This window comes from Elephantulus edwardii, unplaced genomic scaffold (genome assembly GCF_000299155.1).
Source record: "Elephantulus edwardii isolate Elephantulus edwardi_28Jun2011 unplaced genomic scaffold, EleEdw1.0 scaffold00061, whole genome shotgun sequence".
Taxonomy (NCBI): domain Eukaryota; kingdom Metazoa; phylum Chordata; class Mammalia; order Macroscelidea; family Macroscelididae; genus Elephantulus; species Elephantulus edwardii.
In genome coordinates, this window is record NW_006399811.1 from 6544803 (window position 1) to 6561653 (window position 16851).

Below are 16851 nucleotides of genomic sequence, written 5' to 3' on the forward strand. Positions count from 1 at the left end.
GGATTGATTCAGTGACTGAGATAATCGGGATGGGAGTGTCAGAGACTGGCACAGGACAGAGCAGAATTTAGGGCTGTTGTACACAGGGTCGCTATGAGTCACAATCGACTCAACGGCACATAAGAACAACAACAACAAGATTTGGTGACATTTTCTGAGCAAGCAATTTTGACAAAAATACAGAAGGGATAGAACAGGGAAATAGGAAATAAAGGTGGGAGTGGAAGCTCAGTCCAAAGAGGTGTGGGGAAGGACACCCCTCAGACTGCTGGCCTCTGGATACCTCCAGACCCTGAGGCCCAACCTTGCCACTTCTGACAAGGCCACTTGTGATGTGCTGTCACCGCCCACTACCCCTGTGTCACTTCAGATTACCTTATTCTTCTGGGCCCCAGGCAGCAGACTGTCAGGAAATACCTCCCCCGGCCTTTCCTGTCCATAATTGGAACCAGGGCTGTCTCTATAGGGGTTCCAACTCTTAGATCTGCAACAAATTACAGAAGTCAGTGAGAAGGGGTCCCCAGCAAAGCCCAGCAACACCTTGCTGCTCTCTGCAAGAGGTGGCTGCGCATTTTGAAAGTGTGAGCAGGTGTCAGGTCGACCAATGAGCCACTGGGAGCTGCTCTGCTCCCTCATTCCCCACTTCAGTCTATAAATAGCAGAGAAACAGACGCACTTGTGTTGTCAAGTGCAGCTGCTTAAGTAGCCGTGGACCCTGTGTGAAGCAGGGCTGGTACATGAAGCCTGACATCCAGAGATGGCTTTAATCGGAGCCTTGTGATCTGTGAGCTCCAGGTTAAAGGTATTAATGTTGGGACACTGGGGTGGACACTGGTGCAAAAGTCTCCTCTCTGTTCTTCCTTGTCCTGGCATCGGGGGGGGACACCCAGTTCTCTGAACATAAGAGTGGGCAAAGGAGAAGCTCTCCATGCCTAGGCAGGAACTCAATTATGAGAAGTCTTGTTAAGGTCAGATCTGTTCTGAAGTTAATATGGAATTAAAGACCTCAGCCAGAGACAGTGGAGGAGTCCTGGGGGTTGGGTCAAACCCACCAACCATTTCACAAGAGAAAGATAATGCTTTCTGCTGTCCTGAGGGTCACTGTGGGTTGGAATCTACTTAATCGCAATGAGTTTAAGGGTTTTGTGTTCTGTTGAGTTTTTCAGGTTACAGCCTCACAGAAGCCAGGCTAGACCAGGTCCTGAGATGTTTCTTGGAGGTACAAATCTCTCCTCCCCTCTGCATAGGTACAGGTTATACAAAACCAGGCTGGTTCTTTGCTGAGGGACCAAGGACCAGATACTGACTGTAAGACTGACATAAGATTTGTAGTCTAAGTGTGGCTGAAGGAGGATTAACCGGCCCCTCCTTTGGCACTTACTGGAGTTGGGTCTCATTATTTGTTCCAAATGGACTATTCTGAGCTTCCTGGTGATGTTCACTGAGATTCTTCTGGTCTCGGTAATCTTCATGCCTGGTGTAAGGACTCCCTTGCCTTGGAACTGCACCCTCAGACAAAACAGCATAGACAGGTCACTCAAGCATTCAGAAAGACAGCAGCAAGTTGTGATGCTGAGTTAAACATAGCTGGCATATAAAACACAAACAAATTGACTAACATTTTTTTTCTTGGCTATAATTTCCCCCTTTTTAAATTATTATTCATTTTAATGAAAATTTACAGAGACTTTGGATTTCCATTCATTCACTGTTGAACTTTTCTCCCTGCCTCCCCCCCACCAAAAAAAAAAATTTGCTCAGAATACAGATTGAATATGCATGGAGAAAGGATCCCACCCTCACACAAAACTCTCCTGATGAGGCGTTTCCTTCCTGTTTAGATAGCAGCCTCTTGATCTAGGTATAGGTTTTGCATGAGTGTAAGTAAGTGTTCTAGGATTCCCATTCTTCCAAATGTTTGTTATAGTTAGTTATGGTCCACACAATCAAATGCCTTTTCATAGTCAATAAAACACAAATATATAAAAAAATTACTAACTTTAATTAAGTTGATGAGTGAAATCTAAGATGAAATCTAGAATATACCCTTCATTCCTCTCTTAGCCAACTATGCTTCTATAAATAGTATGGACCTAGTGATCTATTTAAAAAAAAATATGCCATTGTAAATTCTATGGTGCACAAAACATAACATGGGATCACCATGAAATGCCAGCTGGTACTAGAATACACAATTAAGTATTCCGGGATTCTCATTCTTCCTAATGTCAGCCATAGTTTGTTATTATCCACACAGTCAAATGCCTTTGCAAAGTCAATAAAGCGTAAATAGACATCCTTCTTGGTTTCCTTCTCTATTTTCAGCTGGCATCCATCCTGTATCAACAATGATATCGTTGGTACCATGGCCTCTTCTAAATCCAGCTTGAACTTCTAGCCCTTCCCTGTCAATGTATTTATTGTTCGAGCCATTTTTTCACGACCATCAGCAATATTTTGCTTGTATATGATAGTAATGATATAGTTCAATAATTTCCACATTCTTTTGAATTACCTTCAATCTTTTGAATCATCCTAGGATGGGGGAAAATATGTATCACTTCCAGTCAGACAGCCAGGTAACTGTCCTCAAAGTTCCCTGGCATAGACTAGTGCATCTGTCCAAAGTTGCATCTGTTAGCTGAAACATGTCAATTAGTATCTCATCAATTCCTGGGAACTTAATTTTTTTTTTTTGCCAATGCTTCATTACAGCTTGAACTTCCCCCTTTATTACCAGTAGCTCTTGTTTATAAGGTACTTACTGGAATTTCCCAGTGTCAGTCAATTCTATTTAGAACAGTGACTCTAGGTATTCCGTCCATCTTCTTTTGATGCTTTCTGGATCATTCAGGATCTTGCCCATAGTATCTGTCAATGTTGTAACTCAAGGCTTGAATTTGTTTTTCAGTTCTTTCACCTTGAAAAATGGCATGTGAGTTCTTCCCTTCTTATTCTCTGAATCTAGCATTTTGCACATTTTGTTATAATAGTCTGCTTTGTCTTCTTGAACTGCCCTTTGAAATCTTTTCTCTCAACTCTTTTACTTTGGCATCTCTTCCCCCCGCACCCCCTTTTTTATTTTTTTTTTGTTTTTTGATGCTTTAATATAATTTTTATAGTTTTTTCTGATATCTATTTTGGTTTTTTCTTTCTCTCTGTCTCTGTACATGACCTTTTGTTCTCTTTATAGATAATGTCAGATGTCACCCTAAAGCTCTTCTGGTATTCTGGTATTCTAGCATTTAGTTCTCAAACCTGTTCTTGAGATGAATTTTAAACTCAGGTAGGATAGACTCAATATTATATTTTTGTTGCTGATAACTTGTTTTCATTTTTTGTTCAGCTTAACTTTGAACTTGTTGTTGTGCTGTTTGTGCCATTGAGTTGCCTGTAACTCATAGTGACCCTATGTCCATTAGCTCTGAAAATTTGCCCATGAGTAATTGATTATCTATTCCATGTCATCACCTGGCCAGGTTTTGACTTCTGATATTGAGCTTTTCCAACGATTCTTTCTACACATAGAGTCAATCTGATTCTTGTGTAGTCTATTAAGTCAGGTCTAAGTATAAAGTATCCTTTTGTGTTTTTTAAATACAGTATTTGCTAAGAATAAATCATTGTACAAAATTGAGTGATCCAATCGTAAGCCTCATTTCCATCATGAAGACCATACTTTCTAACTACCATTCCTTCATCATTGTACCTTGCTTTTGCACACCAGCCGCCAATAATTATTAAATTATCTTAATAGTATGTTTGGTCAATTTTGGACTGCAAAGCTTGTAAAAATCCTCAATTTCTTCTTCTTTGGCTTCAGTTATTGGTGAATATATTTGGATAATATTTGTGTTAACAGGTCTTCCTTGTATGTATGTGGATAGTATCTGTAGACCAAGAATCCGTTGTCCAAATGGAGCAAGGGAACACTACATTGTTTAAAATCAGAAAGGGTGTGTATCAGCAATGTATACTATCTCCATATTCATTCAAACTGTTTACTGAGCAAATCATTCATTAAAATGGACTCTATGAAGAGAAATGTGGCTTCAGGATCAAGAAAGAGTCATCAGAAACCTGTGTTATGCAGATGGCACAACCTTGAGTGCGGAAAGTGATAGGACCCAAAATGTTTGCTGCAGAAGATCAAGGATTATGACCTTCAATATGGATTACATCACAACATCAAGAGAACAAAGTTCCTCACCACTGAGCCAATAGGCAACATCATGACAGATGGAGAAAAGATTGAAGTTGTCAGTGACTTCATCTTCTTAGATCAATAATCCATACCCTTAGTACCAACAGTCAGGAGATCAAGAGACAGATTGCAATGGGAGCATCCGTTGTCAAGGATTTCTCAAAATACTGAAAAGTAATAATGTCAGTATGAAAACTAAGTGTGCCTGACTCAGGCTATGGTCTTTTCAATAACTTGCTACTCATCTGAGAGGTAGACAATGAATAAGGATGCTAGAAAAAGAATAGGTATATATGGTGCTGAATATCCCATTTTGGACTTCCAAAAGAACAAACAGATATGCCTTGGAAAAAGTATAGCCATGGTGCTCCTTGGAGGCAAAGATGGCAAAGTTTCATCTCTCATAGTTGGGGCATGTTGCTCAGAGGGGCTATTCCTTGTAAAGGGACATCATGCTTAGAAAGGCAGAGGGTCTGTGAAAGAGAAAAAGATCTCAAATGAGATGGATTGACACAGTGACTGAAGCAATGTCCTCAGGTGTGTCAGAGATGACGAGGATGGCACAGAATGGCACAGGGTTCAGGTCTATTGTTCATAGGATCTCTATGAGTTGTACTTGACTCAATGACACCTAAAAACAACTGGAATACAACTCTACAATGGTCTCATGAGGTGGAGGGGAAAGTGTGAGTGTATTTGTGCATGTACACACACATATATTCAAAATGGAAACCAATTTCTCTTTGCTAGAAGGTCAGAAGTTATTTTTCTTAACTCAAAACTGTTTGTCATTGAATGGGAATCAACTCACAGCTAACACTCCAGGGGGGAGTGCCACACAGGAGGAAAATGCCCATCTTTCTCCCTAGTTGCTACTGGTGGATTCGTAACCTTTGGGATGAGCAGGGAAATTCTCTACAGACTGCCCCCAGAGCTCCCGGAAGTCATCTTTAGCACACAATAAATATCATAACATTAATGTAGAGTGTGAAAACTCTTATTTGGACACATGTGCTGTCCAGTCCCCTCTACAAATGGACCAGAGCCTGTGAGATCTGTGCTCTGGGAGGCATGATGGCCAGGCTCACACCTCAGTTGGTTACAGCCCAACAACACAACCAATGCCCTTGAGAACTGACTTCACTGTTACTTGATTGGAGATTATAATCTCAGCTAAGGTCAAGTAGGGAAGAAACTGTAGACAAAGCTCAAACTATTCATAGTAATAGTAACCTAATGAGGGAACTCTGGCGGCCTAGTGACAGGAAGCTGTGCTGCAATCCCAAAGGCACACAATTCAAAACCACCAGCTGCTCCACAGGTGAAGGATGGGCAAACTCCTCCCTTGTGATTAACTGCCTCTGAAAACCGGCCAGAGGGTCAGCTGGAGGGTTCTGACTTGATGGTACCCAACAGCAGTAACCTAATGAAGGCAGTTTCAGTACTTCCATCTACCTGTTCAAAAGATGATAAATACTTCCTACCAAAGATATGAAGGACAATAAATTAAACCTTGGTCCCAAGTGGCCAAGAAAGAAGGAAAAGAGGACTTCTACTTTAGTCCAGTTGATTGCACAAGATGAAGCTCTGAGCATGCCCCCTTGATCTGCCCTGTTTATCAGAACAGGCTTACCACCCCCAAACTCCAAAGGCTTCTTGGATATGATTCCATACCTCTTTCTTCTGGGAGCCTCTGTGGGTGTCCATGATAGTAATAACTTCCATAAGCATATTCTTCCCTGAGGGCTGGAGAATGATAGTTCTGATACAGGTTCTCATAACCTGGCCTAAAATATCACAAAGATGGCCAGTCATTCAAAGATGGGGGTGGGAGAGAGAGAGAAGTCAATGGCATATTTGACAAGCTCCAAAATTGCAGACAGCATAATTGTGATCCCAGTATGGGAACTGCTTGAAAGACAAAATTAATTCTACATCATATAAACAGAAATCTAGAATCAAAGCAGAAAAAATGCCTTTGTTCTAAAACAAAGACCTGGATTTTTATAGTAAGCCATAATCAAATGTCTTATTCTCTTTTGTTATTATTCCCTCTTGCTCCCAGAATACACAAATTCAACAATATGCGAAGAAAATTCTGTTTTGATGTTATCTTTGAAAACTCCTTCATGAGATAATTATACAAATACACAATACCAAAACCTCTCCAAGTCTAGTCTCATTCCCAGTAGTCCTCCAACAGGTGTGCGAGGCTGTAAATCCTAACAGGAAATATTAATCATCTTTCCTCCTTGGAGTCACTGGTGAGCTTGAACTGCCAACCTTTTGGTTAGCTACACAACATGCTATGAATCCCACCATTAGATTTCTTGAAACACACCACATATCACCACCATTTCCATGTATACTACAGATTGAAATGCGATTTTAAAAATCAAGTTAGACTATCTTAAATCTGATTATTTTTATTGCCACTGGTGGGATTAGGGAAAGGAAAGTGATTCTGTTATGTTATTATCTATTAATAAATCCTCAGCAGAGTGCTTTTCTAAAGTTGCTGTAATCTTCACTCTAAATCTGTAAACATAGTCCTTCCTGTGGCAAAATTTCTCTTTATCTGTGAACTTGTGAAATCTAGACTACAAGTTATTTGTTTCCAAAGCACAATAGTGGAACAAAAACAAAGATTATTATTTCTATTACAAATGGCAGAAACTGGGGAGACGTAAGTACTAACAGGCACTAAATCAGTCCAGACCCAGTAGAACATTAGCTCTCAAGCTTAAAAGTTATCTTCTATTCTCTGAGACCATCTGGGCAACGGCCCTGCCTTCCGGACTCTGTGTCAATCAAATCCCTTGGATTCTGGGTGAAGGCCCGTTAGCTTCAGTCGTGCCTCCCTGATTCAATGGGATGGAAACTGCTCCCATGGCTTTGGGTCCCCACACTCTCCTAGTTCATCTCAATGTGCACCTTACCTCCTCACCCTCTGTAGACTTCATTCTTTTTACCTCTTGGACATGCCAGCCCTGCCTTCCTCATCTATGACTGGCAGTGCCATTCCCCTAGCACATTTTAGCAGCGGCCCTACACTCTCGAACTAGATTGGCAAAGATCTGAGTGTTTGAAAGCTAGGAAGTTGTGGTCCCCCTCTTTGAGATCCAGAAAAGCATGACGTCACCATTTAAAACTGAGAAAACTCTGTTTCCTGTGCTCCTTCCAACAGTTTTACAGATTTCTAACCTGCTCCAGGGATGTGCTTTTCCTTTTCTTGGAGACAAGAGATGTTGGTCATTTCTGCCATTAGAATTCCAAGAAGCAGACTGTTTCTTTCCATTATTCTTTCTCTCTCCCTTTTATTCTAAGCTGATGGATTTTCTGCTGTGGTACTTGGTTGGACTCATCAATCACAGACTCCAGCTCTTTAACCAAAAACCTTGTAGCCATGCCCTTAGTAAATATCCCATGGTATGTGCCTCTACTTTGTATGAGAGAATTTTTCAAATCAAAGTTCTGTTTTCATTTTGCACAGTTCATTTCAAGGCCTTTTCTTTCTTCTCACATTTTATTATAAGCAGCAGGGAAAATCATGCAACCACTTTTAAGATTCTTCTTAGAAATCTCCTCAGCCAAATGTCCACGTTCATAACTTGCATGTTTCACCTGCCATCAAACATCTGAACATAATTCAGACTTCTTTCCTACTGCATAAAATATTACTCATCCTCCACCATCCAATCACATGTTCATCATTTCCTCAAACCTCACCAGAAGTACATTTAAGGTTCACATTTGCAGTAACAATCTATTGCTGGTGCCATATATATTCTCTAAGAAGATTAAGACTTTCTCTGTGACTCTTCTCACTTCCCCCTGAGTTCTCACTAGAATTGCCATTGACATAATTCCACCAATAGTCTCTTCAAGGCAATTGAAGCTTTTATAATTGTTATTTTTAGGTGCCACTGAGTCAACTACAACAAACAGCAACCCTATGAACAACAGATATGAATCTTGTCCAATCTGTGCCCTCGTCATGATCTTTGTCATGTCCACTGTGGTAATTACTGTGTTGATTCCTTCATCTTAATTTTCACTCATCCATTTAATCCAAGGCCTTTACTATTGTTATTTCTGCTATGTGCTGTCAAGTTGAGTATGACTCATAGCAGCTCTATGAACAACCCTGAGACTTGCACCCTATCCTGTCCTATACCATCTCATCATTTCTGATACATTTGAGCCAATGGCTGCAGTTGCTGTATAAATCCATCTCGTTGAGGGTCCTTGTCTCCTTCATGACCCTCTACCTTTCTCAGCCTGATGTCACTTTTCAAAGCATAGTCCCTCCTAGCAGTATGTCCAAAATAAGAAAGCTGAAGCTTCACCATCCTTGCCTCCAAGGAGCACTCTGGCTGCACTTTTCCCAAGGCATATTTGTTTGTTCTTTTAATAGTCCATGGGATATTCCGTACTCTTCTCCAACATCATAGTACAAAGGCATCAATTCTTCTATCATTCTTATTCATTGTCCAGCTCTCATATGCATTGCAAGTGATTGAAAAGACCATGGCCTGCTCTGCTGGAGAAGGAGGGGCAATCTTCTCCTGTACCAGTCAGATCCAATTTGACGGCACACACACACAAAATAATAAAATAAAAATTAAAAAAAAGAAAAGACCATGGCCTGAATTAGGCACACTTTAGTCTTTGAACTTACATCATTACTCTTTTGTATTTTGGAGAAGCCCTTGATGGTGGAGGTTCCCATTGCAGTATGACTCCTGATCTTTCACTGTTGGTACCAAGGTTTTTGCTTGTGAAACCAAGCAAAATGAAATCATTGACAACTTCAAACCTTTCTCCATCTATCATGAGCTTGGCTATTGGTCCAGTGGTGAGGATCTTTGTTTTCTTGATGTTGAGATGTAATCCATATTTAAGGCTATAGTCCTTGATCTTGTGTAACAAATGTTTTAAGTACTCATCACTTTCAGTAAACAAAGTTGTGTTATTTGCATAACATAGGTTGTTGTTGAGTCTTCCTCTGATCTTGATGCCTTATTCTTCTTTGTGGAGTCCTGTTCCACAAATTATTTGCTCAACATACATATTTTACTATTTGCTGTTTTTAGGTGCCATTGAGTAGAGATTCTATGAACTGCAGATCTGAACTCTATCCTATCATGCGCCATCTTCACACTTCCTGATACACAAGAGCCTATTGCAGCAGTCACTGTGTCAATCCACCAGATTGAAGGTCTTCCTCTCCTTCACTGACCATCTACTCTTCTAAGCATCATGTCCCTTTCCAAGAAATAGTCCCTCCTAGCAATATGCCCAAGTATGTGAGGTCATCTTTCCTTCCAAAGAGCACTCTGGTTGCACCTTCTCCAAAATGTATTTATTTGTTCTTTTGGCAGTCCATGGGATGTTCAGTCTTCTTCTACAACAGTACAACTCAAAGGCATCAATTCATCTGTCATCCCTATTCATTGCCTAGCTCTCAGATGCATAACAAGTGATCAGAAAGACCATGGCCTGAATCAGACACGCCTTAGTTCTTAAACTGGCATCATTACTCCTCAATAATTTGGAGAGGTCCTTAACTACAGACTTTCCCAACGCAATGCATCTTCTGATTTTCTGACTGCTGGTTCCAAGTGTGTTCATTGTGGATCCAAGCAAGATGAAGTTGTTGACAGTTTTAATCTTTTCTCCATATATGATGATGTTGACTATCAGTCCAGTGGTAAGAATCTTTGTTTTCTAGACATTGAGATGCAATCCATATTGAAGGCTGCATTCCTTGATCTTCTGCTACAAGTGTTTCAAGTCTTCCTAACTTCCACCAAGTAAGGTTGTGTCATCTGCATAACACAGGTTATTGAAGAGTCTCTCTCCAATCCGGATACTACATTCCAACCTCTATTCATTACCCAATTCCAAAACCACATCCACATTTTACTACTAGAGAAGTGTCCCATTTTTCTGGTATCAAATTCAAGTTTAGTTGTTTAGTGCTGGGGGGCTTTCATGGCACAGTCTATAGAGAGCTATGCTGCTAATGCAAAGGATATATCTTTCTGACAATTTGGATCTACCAAGTGGTCTGAGGGAGAAAGATGGGCAATTCCCCTTCCTATGATTTAAAGCCTTGGAAGCTCAAGGGACAGTTAGCTATGAGGAGCTTTTGACTAAAAAATGACAGAGAGTTGTTATAACTGAATGAATGGCTTTAAAACTTTCTTGTCATTTTCTTACAGCTTGCCGTTGTTGTTATTGTGTGCTGTTGAGTAGGAACTGACCCATAGCTGACCCTTCAGTACGTTTTTAGAAGTAGTAAACAGCACAGGAGGAGACTGCCAATTTTCTCCCACAGAGCAGCTGGTGGATTTGAACCATCTATCTCTGTGTCAGCAGCACAATTTCTTACTGCCCAGCCACCTGAACTCCCTCTCACAGTTAAGGAAGCTATAACTGTAAATTTGGATCACTGGCTTTAGGGACAGTCTCTTTCAGCTCTGGAAAAAGTTGTTTTTCTCTTTGGAGCTTCTGTTCCTGGGGAATCTTCAAGTGACTTAGTATCTCTCTTCTCCCATCTCTAGTTTTTAGCTTGCACTTACTCATCTACATCTCAGAAGAGATTGGATCCAGTTATACATAACCTAACCTACCCTAATCCTATCTCAATACTATAAAAAGCAACTCATTCCTAAATGGGTTTTTAACTACTTCAGGCATGTTATTAGCTGCTGCTGAGCCAACTGTGACCCATAGTGATGTAATGAGCCACAGATCTGAACCTTGACCTTGACCTATCCTGTGCCATCTTAATAATCTCCAACATGCTCAAGTCAACCTCAGGCTGTAGTCATCATGTCAATCCACCATGCTGAAGGTCTTTTTCTTTCCCAATGACCCCTATTTTTCCCAGCATAATGTCCTTTTCCAAAAACTGGCTCTTCTTGACAAGAAGCTCAAAATATGTGAGATAAAGTTTTATCATCCTTGCCTTTAAGGAGCACTTCAGTTGAACATCTTCCAAGATAGATTAGGTTCTTTGGGTGGTTCATAATAAATTCTATACTCTTCACCAATACTGTAATTCAAAGTATCTATTTTTATTCAACCATGGCTTGGTTCTGGTACATTACAGTTTTTAAACTTACATTCTTGCTCTTTAGTACTTTAAAGAGATCCTCAGAAGATTTTTCCCAATGCAGCACATCTTTTGACTTCTTGACAGCTGCTGCCAATAGGTGTTAATTTTAGATACAAGTGAAATAAAACTGCTGACAACTTCAATCTTTTCTCCATCTATTAGGATGTTGCCTATTGGTCTAGGGACTGGGATTTACAATACATATTTTGAGGAGATACAGATTAATACAGTGAAGAAGGATGAGTAAAGGAAAAGAGGAGAAATAAAACTGAAGAAGGTAAAGAATAATTTGTTCATAAGCATTTAATAGAGTTGGGTTCATTCTGAGCCCTAAAGCCATACCTTGGATATCTGGGATAGCCACCTTCATAATAGTTCATTCCAGATGGAGGTTGATGCCAATCCCCAGGCCTGTATGAATGTTGGAGCTGCTGGTGGTCAGCCCTGGGGTCCTGCTGAGGGTGGGGGCTCCTTCGGAGGTCTTGCCACTGATAGAACCTCTTTCCACTGTGTCGAGGGTGAGGAACAGGCATGTGATACTCATCTCTCCGGAGCCCTCGGTCTGCATCCTTTGATGGGGCCATAGGCCTTCCCTGTGCCTGAGGTGACCGAGGAGGAGCCCAAGGCTCCATTCCCAGCTCTCTGAATCTCTTTCAGATGCTGAGTCAATTTTGTAGTTATTTCATCCACCTAAAAAATATATATATATAAATTATCACTAAGCCTATATTTATACATGGTGGTTGACTGTTATTGTTAGGTACCATCAAATTGGTTCTGCCTCATAATGGCCCTATTATAAGAGAATGTAACTTTGTCCAGTCCTGAGATAACCTTACAACCTCCACTCAACTTGAATCCATTGATTCAGCCACTGTGTCAATTCATCTCTTTGAGGGTCTTCTTTTTCAGGGACCTTCTACATTTCCGATGAGCTCTCCAGTGGCCTTGCGATTAAGGAGTTGCATGGCCAATCCGAAGGCCCATGATTCAAATCAATCTGCAGCTCAGCAGGAAAAAGATGGACAATCTCCTCCTACGGAATTTATAGCCTATGAAAATCCACTTTGAGTCAATTGCAATTTGATAGCATATACCAATAACAATTACTTTTCCAAGCATGATATCTTTCTCTAAAGATAAGTGCCTTCTGGTAACCTGCCCAAAATATGAGTAATGAAGTCTCATTAGACTCACTTCTAAGTAGTAGTCTGGTGGTTGACTAGGTTTTGTGAAAAGAAGCTTAGCAATCGTAAGTCTGGTCCTCTAAAATATTCTCTATACTATCATATGGATATTGACACAGAGAAATCTGAGAAACAGCCTTCATTCATTACATGACATAAATTGAAGACTTAAACATTGATATAAATGTTATTTAAAAATTAAAAATAAATTTTGAGCAATAATAGATATTGAAGCCATCAGAGGCAGACATAGCACAGATGGGACTGAAAAAGACTAACCAGGTATCCTGTTTCAAGAAATATTTGATCATTCATTCTACCAGCAAATATTTACTCAACACTAACTAATGGAAGGCTTGTGGTATCATAGAAATAGGGCAGCTTTTGGAGGGCATTAGGCCAAGATTCAAATACCTTAGGTCTACCATTTATTAGCAATAGGATCAGAGACGTTAGCTTTCTTCCCCCAAGTTTCAGTGTCTTCACCTTTAAAATGAGAGCTATATTGCAGGTTTAGTCTCAGAATTAGGGATAACTTATGAAAAGAGCCTAATGCACTACCCACTATTACATAGCCATTGTTCAATACACTATGGTTGTTGCTGTTATTGTTGATTTCAAACAAGTCAGCACTGACTCATAGCTGACCCTCCAGTGGGTTTTCAGAGCAGTAAATAGCATAAGAGGAGATTGCCCATCTTTTTCCCACAGAAGTGAATTTGAACTTTGTCTCTTTGGTTGGCAGCATAGTATAATTTCTTATCTCTAAGTCACCAATGCCCCTAAATTTTGATTAGTTAATAGTAATAACTGTAGTCAGTAAACCATAATTAGTATGTGCAAAACACTGTGGGAGAGTCAGAGAGAAAGACTGAGAGTTGTGTAAGTGGCTAGAGACATCTCTTAGTCAAAAACAAACAAAAATACTGAAATGACCTCTTCAAAAGAAGGCTCTTCTAAATTTTTACATTAACTTCTTGGAAGTATTCCCATAAAATGGTCATATCCAGCCCTTCCTCCAGGGGAGATATTGAGATGCAATTTGGGGACAATTTATTCAATACTATTTGCCCTGACTGGAGATTTAAAAACTTGGAAAATCTTCCTTCACAATGAAAGAATTTTTCCCTCACTTACTCCTCAAAATTAAAATAAAAATTGCAAAAAAAGCTCCAGATGGCTGATTACCTACCAGCTTCTCTGTCTATCTGAATATCACAAAGGAGTGCCTTTATACAACTGCTTCAAAGGAAAAGCTCACATCAGACCTTTCTCCTACTTAGGGATTCTCTTGTATCAGGAATGAGCACTGTCTCAGTCTGCTCCCACCTTCTGTCTCCTCTGGGAATGGCTTAAGGCTGCAAAATTAAGATTCTGATTGATCCAGTTCATTTGCTTCCACTACTGAAACACTCAGCCCAATAAAAAATTTAAAAAAAATTAAACACACACATACACACACACACACACACACACACACACACAAAACCTCCTAATAGAACAAAAGGTCAAAAGGGTGTGTGTTGAAATCCTACTCTAATGGAATCAGGGCCCCCAGCCAGGAGCTGAAGGTGGTGAGACAGCAATTCCAGTTCAGAAACGACAGGTAGACCTGGACAAGAAGGAGATTTCTCATGCCAACCTGCTTCCCTGAAAAAGCAAAGAGCAATGAAGGTGATCCATTGTCCCAGATAGGGTATGTGGATCTTTCCTGACCCCAGTGCCGTTTGAACATAAGAGCAACAAGGAGTCTGGGTGGCCCACCCAGGGCTCTGCAGAAGAAGGCAAATTGCTTCCATAAGACTTATGTCAAAGAAAACCCCATGAAGCAGTTCTGCTCTGTAACTCAGGGGTAGGCATGAGTTAGAATTTCACAAGATTGCTCTTTTCTTTCCTACCTATAAAGACACAACAGCCAATCTCTTGGACAAAATCCCATTATTTACTGCCATATACCATTGACCACAGTAAGTTAGACACCAAACAAAATCCTAAAAAAAAGATCTTAAAAGATTCTCAAAATGAGAGGATTATGTCCATGGAGAGAACTCATTCTCCTATATTCACATGCATGACCTTCTCTCATTCTCAATAAAGCCAGAGCTCTTTTTTCCTAATCCAACAGCAAAGCACACACAGCCAAAACAAAGACGCCCAGCATTCCCCCGCACCTGCTCTGTCGACTTCCTACCTGTTTTCAGCTCAGCTCCAGGGACCTAGCCCAAGAATGGTTTTTCGCCTCTTATAAACTAACAAAGTCCAGGTTCCACATCTACCAAGACTCACCTGCCCTCAAATCTACAGTCAGTGAGTTACCTTTGCAACTGCCAGCGTCCATGGAGCTGATTCATTAGGGCAAAGTACAGACCAGCCTCAGCTATCTCCGTCGGCAACAGATCTGACTAATTGGAGTATTTACTCAGCAACCTACCTGTCCGAGGTTTGTACTCCTGTTTGTGTGCTTTCCAGCCAAATCGAGTCTATTCACAAGAGTGAGATTCCAAATCCCCACAGCAAACAAGGAAGAGAGAGGAAGGAGAGAGGAAATCAGAATTGCCTTGGGGCGGCCTGCTTTGGCTAGAGGAGCACCAACTTTAGAGTGCTGACTTGTAGATGAAAAGACAAAGCAAAGTATTATAATAAAATCCGCAAAGACCAGAAATTAGAAAACCAAAAGGGACACGCTAGGTATTTGTAGTAAATAAAGCTCCAGGAATTGATAGAATACCAATAGAGATGTTTCTACAAATTGAAATTAATAATAATAAAAAATGTTTTTCTTGGCAATGAATGTGGCATGATTCTCCTTCAATTTATCTAAGAAAAATTAACAGCACCAAAATAGTAATAGGAGACTTCAATATACCACTCTCAAGCAAAGACAGAACTACCAGAAAGAAACTCAACAAAGATGCTGAAGAACTAAAAACACAATAAAGCAACTCACTTTCATACATATATACAGGCTAATACACCCCAACAAAGTACAATATACCTTCTTCTCCACTGTACATAAAACATTCTCCAGAAGCGATTTCATTTTAGGTCAATAGCTTCAAAAACAGAAATAATAGAAAGCATCTTCTCAGATCACAATGCTAAAAAATTAGAAATAAATAACAAAAGGATATAGGAGGGGGAAAAAGCATATATTTGGAAGCTGAACAACACCTTGCTTGAACATGAGTGGGATTTTTTTACTAGTAGTTACTGTTGTTATGCACCATCAAGTCACCTACAAATCATGGTAACCCAATGCACAACAGCTCTGAACCCTGTTCTATACTGTGCCAACTTCATTGTCTCTGATACACCTACCTCCATTACACTAGATACTGAGGCAATCCACCTCATAGAGGTTCTTCCTCTCCTGTGCTGTCCCTCCACCCTCCCAAGCATACTGTCCCTTTCCAAGGACTGGTCCCTCCTTGCAACATGTCCAAAGTATGTCAGAGAGAGCTTAAGAATTCTTGCCTCCAAGGAACAGCCTGGTTTCATCCTCTCTGTTTGGTCTCCTAGCAGTCTTTGTTATATTCAATACTCCATTCCAGCACCACATATTTGACACAATTGATGTATTTCAAAAAGCAGACACAGCCCTGAATGCACTCATCAAGTTGTGCCAAGAAATATGGAGGACAACCACCTGGCCAACTAACTGAAAGAGATCCATATTTGTTCCTATTCCAAAGAAAGGTGACCAAAAAGCATGGAAATTATTGAACAATATCATTAATATTACATGTAATCAAGTTTCTGCTGAAAATTATCCAAAAACAACTGAAACTGCACATCAACAGAGAGCTGCCAGATGTGCAGGCTGGATTTAGAAGAGGTAGTGGTACTAGGGGTATTATAGTGAATGTTAAATGGACCTTGGTTGAAAGCAGAGAGTACCAAAGCAATGTCTAACTGTGTTTCATTGACTATGCAAAAGTATTTGACTGTGTTGATCAAAACAAACTGGCTAACTCTGAGAAGAATGGTAATCCCAGAATATTTGATTATGCTTTTGTGAAACCTATACTCTTGGACCAGGAGGTAGTCATCAGAACAGAGAATGGGAACACTGCATGGGTCAAAACTGGGAGGGTGTATGCCAGGGATATGCCCTATCTCCATACCTTTTCTATCTATATACAGAACAGATCATCTGAGAGGCTGGATTCTATGAGCAGGAGTGTGACATCAGGATTGAAGGAAGACTCATCAACAAACTGTGTTATGCTGATGACACAACCATGTTTGCTGAAACTTAGGAGGACCTGAAGTGCTTGCTGCTGCAGAAGGTCAAGGACTGCAGCCTTTAATCTAGATTGTAGCTCAACATCAAG

At 40.3% G+C, this 16851-nt stretch overlaps 1 protein-coding gene across 1 annotated transcript in view; it reads right to left on the bottom strand.

Moving 5' to 3' along the window:
- The window catches only part of SEC16B (SEC16 homolog B (S. cerevisiae)), a 71423-nt gene extending 59461 nt beyond the window's left edge, over positions 1–11962 (bottom strand). The window contains exons 1-4 of the mRNA XM_006887715.1: positions 11673–11962; positions 5879–5991; positions 1382–1502; positions 376–484 (exon numbers count right to left, since the gene is read on the bottom strand). Coding sequence (XP_006887777.1) covers positions 376–484; positions 1382–1502; positions 5879–5991; positions 11673–11962 — 633 coding nt within the window. The remainder of the gene's footprint in view (positions 1–375; positions 485–1381; positions 1503–5878; positions 5992–11672) is intronic.
- Positions 11963–16851: the final 4889 nt, after the last annotated feature.